At 43.2% G+C, this 10,420-nt stretch overlaps 1 protein-coding gene across 1 annotated transcript; it reads right to left on the bottom strand.

Moving 5' to 3' along the window:
- Window positions 1-5,818: 5,818 nt before the first annotated feature.
- On the bottom strand, window positions 5,819-7,782 carry LOC144375585 (melanoma inhibitory activity protein 2-like). Its single transcript, XM_078040974.1, is given in 2 exon segments — window positions 5,819-5,828; window positions 5,894-7,782. Coding segments are annotated over 2 exon segments (1,899 nt in total).
- Window positions 7,783-10,420: the final 2,638 nt, after the last annotated feature.

The following is a 10,420-nucleotide window of genomic DNA, read 5'->3' as shown; positions in this document are numbered from 1 at the left end:
TGTTCCTGGGGTCGCAGGTTTCCAGCACAAGCCTGCCTGCAGGGCCCCACCAGAGGCCAAAAGCCAGCTGTTTGCCAGGAGGAGCTCTCCACCTTGCTCCAAGTCTCCAGGGTGGCGTCCTCCACAGGGACTCTTCACCCCTCAGGCCAAAGAGGGTGTCCCAGCCTGGGAGAGGACAACCCCAGCCACACAGTTCATTCCCCAGGCGCCAGGTGGCCTTAGGGCTCAGAGGAGACTGGGCCCTGGCGGGCAAGGGGAACTCCCCCACAGGCCCAGAGGACACTGAGCCCTGGCAGGCGAGGGGCGCTCACCCACAGGGCCCAGGGCAGACTGAGCACTGGAGAGGGAGGGGCAGCACCCAGGGGCCCCAGAGGAGACCCACTGGGCACTGCTGGGCGAGGGGCGCTCACCCCTCAGGACCCAGAGGGGACTGAGCCAGGGGCGCTCAGCCTGGGGACACAGAGGACACTGGGGACCATCGGGCGAGGGGCGCTCACTCACGGGCCCCAGAGGTCACTGCTCCCTGGCGCGCCTGGGGGGCTAACCCCGGAGGCCCCGGCACTCAGAGGACCCGCGGGCGAGGGGCACTCACCCGCAGGCCCCGGATGACAAGGAAGCCTGCTGGGCCCCCACCCCCCCCACAAGGCAGGAGGCTCACCCACAGGACCCTGAGGACACTGGCCACTGGCAGGCGAGGGGCGCTCAACCCCAGGACATAGTGCAGAAGGAATGCCAGGGACCCAGGGGCCCTCCCAAGCAGGACCCTGGGGAAAGGGAACAGGGCTGGGACCCCTGGGAGTTGGGGCGGAGGCGTGCTCTGAGCACCAGCAGAACCCCAGAGCACACTGAGCAAGGCAGGGAGAGGGGCGCTCACCAGCAGGGCCCAGAGCGCCCTGGGGACTGCAGGCCGCCTGGGGCGCTCACCCACCGCCAGCAGGCCAGCCCCAGCACTGCAGAAGGGAGGGGTGCTCACCTTCAGGAATCAAGGAAGCCTGAGCCCGCCCCCCAGGTCCAGGCCCTCTCCCCTCCACACTTCCCTTAGGCATAATGAGTGACTCTCAGCCTCCCTCAATGTATCTTACTCCTCATATTTCATATCTCTTTATATCTTTATATCTCTGTGATTTCCTTCAGTGACTAGTGATTGTTTAACCTGACCATACTTTTAAAGAATCAATTATTATATTGTTCATTTCTGTAACTTTCCCTTTGACACCTTCTATTATTCTGTTGATCTCTTCCAATATTCTGCTTTTGCCTTATTTTAGACCTTCTCTAATTTCTTTGAACACTTTGAGTGTGGCTGTTTTAAAGTCCCTTTCCAACTTCGGTATTTTCAGTGTCTGGCTTGTGTTTATTGGTTGAATCTGCTGACTTTTGCTCCTGGCTTTGGATTTCTTCGCACGGTTGGCCGTTTTGTGGGGTCCTGTGTGTGCCTTGACTGTGGAGATGCTTCTCTGGAGTAGCATTGTGATGACATCGACTGTCCCCAGTGGATAAACGGTCCCTGGGCTAGCATTCAGGTGAGTTCCTAGTCTCAGAACACCACAGCCTGCTGCCAGCACAGCATCTGTCCTCATGTCACGCAGACTAGATGTTCAGCTTATGTGTGATTATTCCCATTTTAGTGTAAGGTAAGTGGTTCATTTTGTGCCTATTATCCAGGACAGGAAGCAGAGTTTTATAAATCCCAGTTCCTGGCTGGGAGAGCCCTTTCCTGACTGCTGACTTTTTCAAGGTATTCATCTTCAGTTGAATACCTTGAATAAAGTCAGCAGTTTATTTGCAAGACAGTGCTCCTATCTGGGCTCAGTGGGCGTGCCTGTCATCACAGCTGCTTGGGAGACTCAGGCAGGAGGATCCCAACTTCAATGCCAGCCTCAGCAACTTAGTGAGGACCTGTCTCAAAATAAAAAGTAAAAAGGACCAGGGGTGTATCTCATTGGTAAAGCACTCCTGGGTTCAATCCCCAGTACCCCCCCCCAAAAAAAATGAATGTGCTTCTAGGTGAGAACTAAACCTGCAGGCTCTTATACACTCTAAGGTTACTTTCATATGGAATTCTGGAAAAGCCCAAACTGTAGGGACAGACATAGATCAGTGGTTTCCAGGGACAAGGGGTGGGGAAAGGGAGAGACTACAATGAGCAGAGGGGAGTTTGGGGTGACAGAACTATTCTCTATCTTGACTAGGATAGTAATTATAGGGCTGTATTTGTCAGAACTCACAGACTATACACTAAAAAGGTTGAATTCTATTGTGTGTGAATTACGCCTTCATCTCATTTTCTAAAATAGTTTTTTAGTTGTCGATGGACCTTTATTTTATTTATATGTGGTGCTGAGAATCAAACCCAGTGCCTCACACATGCTAGGCAAGTGCTCTACCACTGAGCCCCAGCCCCTTCATCTCATTTTTTTAAAAAAGATATAAAATAATAAACTGTATATACAGGTAAATATAAATTACACAAAGACTATTTGTAAACATGATAATTTGTAAAAATCCTAGCCTCTGAAGCATATGGTAGTTCAACCTCTGATCATAACCAAGAGTCTCCTCTTTTTTTTATTGTTGGTTGTTCAAAATATTACATAGTTCTTGATATATCATATTTCACACTTTGATTCAAGTGGGTTATGAACTCCCATTTTTACCCCATATACACATTGCAGAATCACATCAGTTACACTTCCAGTGATTTACATATTGACATACTCATGTATGTTGTATTCTGCTGCCTTTCCTATCCTCTACTATCCCCCCTCCCCTCCCCTCCCCTCTTCTCTCTCTACCCCTTCTACTGTAATTCATTTCTCCCCCTTGTATTATTTTTCCCTTTCCCCCCACTTCCTCTTGTATGTAATTTTGTATAACCCTAAGGGTCTCCTTCCATTTCCATGAAATTTCCCTTCTCTCTCCCTTTCCCTCCCACCTCTCATCCCTGGTTAATGTTAGTCTTCTTCTCATGCTCTTCTTCCCTACTCTGTTCTTACTCTCCTTATATCAAAGAAGACATTTGGCATTTGTTTTTTAGGGATTGGCTGGCTTCACTTAGCATAATCTGCTCTAATGCCATCCATTTCCCTCCAAATTCTATGATTTTGTCATTTTTTAATGCAGAGTAATACTCCATTGTGTATTAATGCCACATTTTTTTATCCATTCGTCTATTGAAGGGCATCTAGGTTGCTTCCACAGTCTTGCTATTGTGAATTGTGCTGCTATGAACATCGATGTAGCAGTGTCCCTGTAGCATGCTCTTTTTAGGGCTTTAGGGAATAGACCCAGAAGGGGAATAGCTGGGTCAAATGGCGGTTCCATTCCCTTTAATACCAGCTCTGGGAGGGCTTCTCCTAGCTCCCACCACCAGCCACCAAATGCAGTAACGAGGTTTACTGAGAGGCTAGCAAGAGGGAACATGCCAGGGAGTAGACTTTCATTGAGAAACAAAAAATTCCAGGGAAAATCCCATCCAATGAAGGTTAAGGGGGGCAGCATCCCAAGGTCAGGGGCAAGGATTGGGTCTTCAGGGCAGTGACCAGACACGCCTCTGCCCTGACAAGCCCTCGGACCTGGAGAAGGATGGGGAAATCTCTGACACAGCTGTGTCTAAACGCCTCTCACCCAGCCATGGAGGTAATTCAAATCACGTGTGAGGATGGCCTCCCACAAATATTGTTTTGTTTTACTTGACTGTCATTTACTTAGTTGGAAGCTGATTTAGTAAGTGGTGTTTTGTTTAGAACAGCCTTTCACCTTTTTTTCTCTTGAAGCAAAATGTTGTTAGAGGACTGTATCATGGTATTTCACTATTTCCGTTCGGATTAAAACCTGAAATTAGATTCTTTCAAGTTGACTGGTATAAGACATGAACTATATGAGAAAATATTCACCAATAGTAGTTAGGGCAAAAGTAGTTCTGGATAACAATCAGTGAGTGATCATCAGTTCATATTATAAAGACCATAACTTCGGAACTTTCATCCACTCGCTTAGAGAAAGTAATATTTTATGCTGGCAAGTAAGGACTGATTTGACAACCAGTGTGACTCTTGAGGGAAAACAGAATTATTAGATTTATTAAAAGTGTAGACTTTCTTTTGCAAGACCCAATTTTTTTTATTTCTATTAATTTTGGGCTCAAGTATCAGGCAGATTCTTCACTGTGCTTCAAATGTTTTAATAGAGCTGCTTCTTATTTTTAAGAAGGAGGTTATACTACTACTTTCATTTCAGGTTTAAATGTATACTTCAAACACATGCACACACACATTTAGAGAGCATATTTAACATTTGAATAAAGCTTTAACTATAGTTAGGGCATTTTTAATACATGTTCGTTCTTGGTCTCTATTGGGTAAAACTGTTCAAAGTGTTCTCTGTGTATTGGTGCAGGTTGGCCAATTGTCACTTGTTGGCAATGATATAGATGTTGAAAGTGAGCAGTTCAAAAAACTTAGTTTAGCAGAGTCATTTTATGAGTATCAAATCTAAGAATACCAAAAGCTGAGAATTATGTGTCTGATTCTTTTTTCAGTGTCCTAATAATTCATGTGTATTTTACAAATATCTCCCCAAAAACCAAAGACTAGGTAAACCTTTATCAGTGAACCACAGCAGAATGCAATTCTAAATTTCAGGAAAATGGGCATCAAATATAAAAGACAGGAACTGGGGTTGTGGGTCAGTGGAACTGCCCTCACTTAGCACATGCAAGGTACTGAGTAGGATTCTTAGAACCACATAAAAATTAATTAATTGATTGATTGAGTGATTAATTAATTATTTTTTTTAAAGAGAGAGTGAGAGAGGGGAGAGAGAGAGAGAGAGAAATTTTAATATTTTATTTTTTAGTTCTCGGCGGACATAACATCTTTGTTGGTATGTGGTGCTGGGGATCGAACCCGGGCCGCACGCATGCCAGACAAGCGCGCTACCGCTTGAGCCACATCCCCAGCCCCGTGATTAATGAATTAAAGGTAAAAGAAGAACTCAAAGATGAAGAACACAAAGAAAATTAGAAAGAAGAAGGAGGAGGAGGAGGAGGAGGAGGGAGGAAGAAGAAGAAGAAGTCATCAAGATGACTCAGGGAAAATGGGAACAGAGTAAGTTTAAATTGTGGTTTCCAATTCCAAAATGTTTCCTGAGAACTGCAACTTTCTTTGTCTTTGAGATCTCCTACTTCCATGACATGTTTAGTAGTGTTTTCTGGTTTACTCTTAATATGCTCTAGTTATTGTTTTATGGGAAAACTAGTAGACATGCCCCACAAGACTGAAAATCAATGAAAATCTTTCATTAAGCATAAAGTTCCTTTCACATTTGCTACAATCATAGTAAATACACTTCTTTCTATAAAGGAACTGCCTTTGTTGGGCATTTAAAATATCCCCAAAGGCTAGATGACATACATGAAAATCCCATTGTTGTTTATAGAATAGTGGATTAATCAAATTCAATGCTGTAATCTTTAGAGTAAAACAGAATGGAAATAATTTACTCATAATATCATATTTAAACCATCTTTATTTCCAAAATACTATCCTAAGAATTATAGTTTTATTTAGCTTCAATCGGAGCAAAAGTATAATCACTTATTTAAGTAAAAGCAATTACTTAAAAACTAAAAATGAGAGGTAAGTCAATTTACTTTCGAAGAGAGATCAAAAACATCAGGTTTCTTGTTGATGTTCAGTAGCAAGCTCAGTTGAAGGCAGAATAGAGCCTGAAGGGCACTCACTTCTACTTTCAGAATGCAGGGGTGGGGGGAGGAAATCCAGCTCTTGGAAGAAGGTCATGAGGAAAATACCTCCATTCATAGACATCTGGCATTGGAAAAAATGGAGGGGGTGGTGGGCCCGGTGGAAAATAATCTCGAGGTGCCCCATACCTGTTTCCTGGAGGAGGCGGAGGGAAAAATGGTCCTCTTCTCATGAACTGACTCCTTGGGTCCACAGGAAACAATTCACCTCTGACTGGAGGAAAAGGTGCCAAAAATGAGCCGGAGCCAGTTGCTTGGTTTTCAGCAGGGAGAGATGAATCGGGCACATTGGAATCATCAAGATTGATTTTGGTCTCCTTTCTACTGGATTGACTTTCTGAAGACATAGGCCCATCCTTTTTATCCAAAGAAGGCAGCTTAGAACCTCTGAGTTCTGCTGGTGGCGATGGTCTACCATAATTCGAATAACATCCACCTTGCCAAGGAGGACCCAATGGTGAGGGACCATTGGGGGAATGCTTTCTGCCCAATGCCACATTTGAAACACCAAGTGCACAGGGATCTTCCTCTACAAGTTCAAATTGAAGCTCCCTTTCAGTTAACTTTTGTCTATTGCGAGCGTTTTGTTTCATGAAATAATGGAGGTTTCTTTCAGCAATCCAAACCGCCAACTCACTCTCATGTGCTTTTTTCTCAGAGTAAATAATCTTCCCCTGACAGGACTGAATGGTTCTCTCCAATTCTTCTTTGAGATATTTGGCTCGCTTTCTGTAGGTCTCCAGCTCTTCTCTTGTATGGCCCATCTCTTCTTTGACCTTGGAAAGTTTCTCCTCTTGCTCCACCTGGTAATTTTCCTCTACTCTGAGTTTCCTATGGAGTTTCATCATATTTTCTTGATAGCATTCCATCATGACTTTAAATTTCTGCTGAAGGTTCTCATTCTCACCTTCAAGCTGTGTATTTTCTGACAGCAAGGTTGCCTGTTCGGTCTTCAGACTTCTAATCTGTTCTCTAAGGTCTTCCTTTGTTTTCTCTGCTTCAGATAAGGAAGCACAAGTTTGATATCTTTGTCCTTCTAAGGTTTCTAAGGAGGCCTTTAGCTTAGCGCCATCAACCAGTTGCTTCAAAGCTCCTTTGGGCTCATCATCCAAGTGAGCACCAATTCCTGATTCACTCGTCATTCCCCATTCCAAGTTCCCAATGTCTGTTTGGGCTCCCTTGCTTGAAGAAGACCTATCTTTCATCTTGAGCAAGCCTTCAGTCAGAGACTCCATGTGATTTTCTTTATCAGTTTGAACTTGTTTTGCATGGAATTGAAAGTCTTCCAATGTGGTGCTCTCTTTACATTGGACACGTCCTTGTTCCCTCCATGCTTCAGCGTCTCCTTGTAAGATCGGTTTCTGACTTTGCTGAAGCTGGGAACATTCATCCAAGGCTTCCTTCATTGCCAGATGAAGTCCTTCCTCACTCATTTGAAGCAGTCTCAAGTTTGTTTTAGTTTCAGCTATTTGTGAGCTGATTGATTCTGATTCATCTTCAAGGGACTTTATCCTTCTCGATATATCTGCCATGATTTCATCCTGTTTACAATGTTTGGCCTTTTGTTCTTCTAGCTCTTTTTCTAGAAAGAGTCTTTCATTCCCATGGCTAGGTTTGGACCTATGCAGCTTTTCATAGGTTGCCTCCAAATTTGGGATGTCTCTTGGACCCTTCTCAGAACTGCTGCCCTTTAAAGTTGACTCTAAGCCTTCGAGCTCTTTTTGAACAAGGCTGACTTTTTCAAGTAGTTCACATTTTTCTTCAATTCTTCTAGAAAGTTTTAAAGCCAGCTGTTTTTCTCTTCCCACATAAAGCCTCCTTCTAACACAATGAAAACTTCTCCACAAAAACAAGAGAAGAGCAAAACATCCAATAGCTCTACACATCACCAACTCCCAAGGAACACCATAAGGATTAGGGCCTGGATTCATGTCTTCAGACAATGCTGCCACAACCCTGCCTACTTCTTCCAGGACCACCCGCTAATATGGCTGTAGGGCAGTCCTTGGTGCCTCCATCAAGCTAAGTTGGCTTTGGCTCTTGCCACCACAACCACAGCCTGCCCAGGCAGGCCAACGTAGGCTGTGAACACTCAGGTGTTTGGTGAGGAACTCAAACCTGCACCAGGCAACGGAACAGACCACTGAGAACCCCTGCAAGGGGGGGGGGGTTGTGATAGTGGGGAGCTGGGGTGAAGGACTCCCAGGAGCCTTGTGGTGCTCAAGTGCCCATCAGGGGAGTCTTGGCCCCTTCCTTCCCTAACCAGTGCATCCTGAAGTATCACGGGTTCAAGTCCCTTCCACTCCAGCCAGACAGGAGTCCTCTCTATGCCTCCCACCCCTGAGTTTGGTTTAGGCCAGGCCAAGGAAGGTGGAGCCTCTTAAGTTTCTATACAGTCATAATGCCACTCAGTTTGATGTCATACAAATTCTAAAGCTTTCTAAACTGTCTCAACAGATTTTATGCCATATATTTATATTTGTACTGCTTGCCCTTTTGCTTTAGTGACCCCTTGCTTTCCCTGCTTTTGTTCTCTCCCTTTTTTCTTCCTTCCTTCCTTCCTCCCTCCCTTTCTTCATTTTTCCTTTTTTTCTTCCTTCTTTACTTCCTCCCTTCCTCCCTCCCTTCCTTCTTTTTTCTCCCTTCCCTCCCTTTTCTTTTCTTGCAGTATTGGGCTTTAAACTCCAAGGCCTTCTGCATGCTAGGCCAGCCTACTACCACTCAGCTCTATCCCCAGACCTGCTGACTCTTTCTAGGAAGGTCATTTGAATTATTTCTAAAGGAGAAAACTCTCTTGATACACTACTTTCTTTCTTTCTTTCTTTCTTTCTTTTTAAAGCTGGGTTAATAACTTATTTTTTTTTTAAGTTTACCCATAACATTGTTTTATTAAATTTTATTTTTTATAGAGCAAGCAACCATAAAAATTAAACAACTGGTTAAATAAGGACTGTTATTTTTGATCATTGTACTGTCTTTTTTTTTTTACTTTATTTTAAAATTTTTTTAGTCACACATGACAGCAGAATGTAGTTTTACACATAATACATACATGGATTGTACATACATCAATCATATTGTCTATTCTATTCTGCTGCCCTTCCTATCCTCCTTACTCCTCCCCTCCTCTCCCATCCTTTCTATCTATCCAATCTAATGTGACACACTTTTTTTCTTTTTCTCATTAGAACATCATATATGTATTCTGTATAACAATGTTCTTCTCCTTCCATCTTCTGTGCAACTTTCCTTCTCCCTCTTTTTCCCTCCCACCTTTCTTCCCTATTTAGTGGTAGTCTTCTTCTCATGCTTTTCCTCCCTATCCCATTTTGAGTCACCCCCTTATATCAGAGAAGACATTTGGCATTTGTTTTTCAGGGATTGCCTCACTTCACTTAGCATAGTCTGCTCTAATGCCATCCATTTGCCTGCAAATGCCATGATCTTGTTATTTTTTAGTGCTGAGTAATATTCCATTGTGTATAAATGCCATATTTTTTTAATCCATTCGTCTATTGAAGGGCATCTAGGTTGGTTCCACATTCTAGCTATTGTGAATTGTGTTGCTATAAACATTGATGTGGCTGTGTCCTGTAGTATGCTCTTTTTAGGTCTTTTTGCTCTAGCCCGAGAAGGGGAATAGCTGGGTCAAATGGTGGTTCCATTCCCAGCTTTCTAAGGAATCTCCATATTGCTTTCCAAATTGGCTGCTGCAATTTTCAGTCCCACTAGCAAAATATGAGTGTACTTTTTTCCCCGAAACCTCGCCAGCACTTATTGTTGTTTGACTTCATAATGGCTGCCATTCTTATTGGAGTGAGATGGTATCTTAGAGTAGTTTTAATTTGAATTTCTCTGATTGCTAGAGATGGTGAGCATTTTTTCATGTATTTGTTGATTGATTGTATATCCTCTTCTGAGAAGTTTCTGCCCAAGTCCTTGGCCCATTTGTTGATTGGGTTATTTTGTTGTTGTTGTTTAACTTTTTGAGTTCTTTGTATACTCTAGAGATTGAGCTCTATCTGATGTTTGAGGGGTAAAAAATAGTTCCCAGGATGTAGGCTCCCTCTTCACCTCAGATATTATTTCTCTTGCTGAGAAAAAACTTTTTAGTTTGAATTTGTCCCATTTGTTGATTCTTGGTTTTAACTCTTGTGCTATAAGTGTCTTATTAAATAGTTTGGGGCCAGCCCCCACATGATGAAGATTAGGGCCAACTTTATCTTCTTTTACATGCAGAGTTTCTGGTCTGATTCCTAGCTCCTTGATCCATTGTGAGTTGACTTTTGTGCATGGTGAGAGAAAGGGATTCAATTTCATTTTGTTGCATATGGATTTCCAGTTCTCCCAGCACCATTGTTGAAAATGCTATTCTTTCTCCATTGCATGGTTTTAGCACCTTTGTCTAATATAAGGTAGTTGTAATTTTGTGGATTTGTCTCTGTGTCCTCTATTTTGTACCCTTGGTCTACCAGCCCGGTTTGGTGCCAGTACCATGCAGTTTTTGTTACTATTGCTCTATAGTATAGTTTAAAATCTGGAATCCTGATACCACCAATTTCACTCTTCCTGCTTAGAATTACTTTAGCTAATCTGGGTCTCTTGTTTTTCCAGATGAATTTCATGATTGCTTTTTCCATTTCTGCAAGAATGTCA

Source organism: Ictidomys tridecemlineatus, chromosome 3, assembly GCF_052094955.1.
Source record: "Ictidomys tridecemlineatus isolate mIctTri1 chromosome 3, mIctTri1.hap1, whole genome shotgun sequence".
Taxonomy (NCBI): domain Eukaryota; kingdom Metazoa; phylum Chordata; class Mammalia; order Rodentia; family Sciuridae; genus Ictidomys; species Ictidomys tridecemlineatus.
Note: the sequence above shows the minus strand (reverse complement) of the source record. Positions and strands in the feature narration are given on the sequence as shown.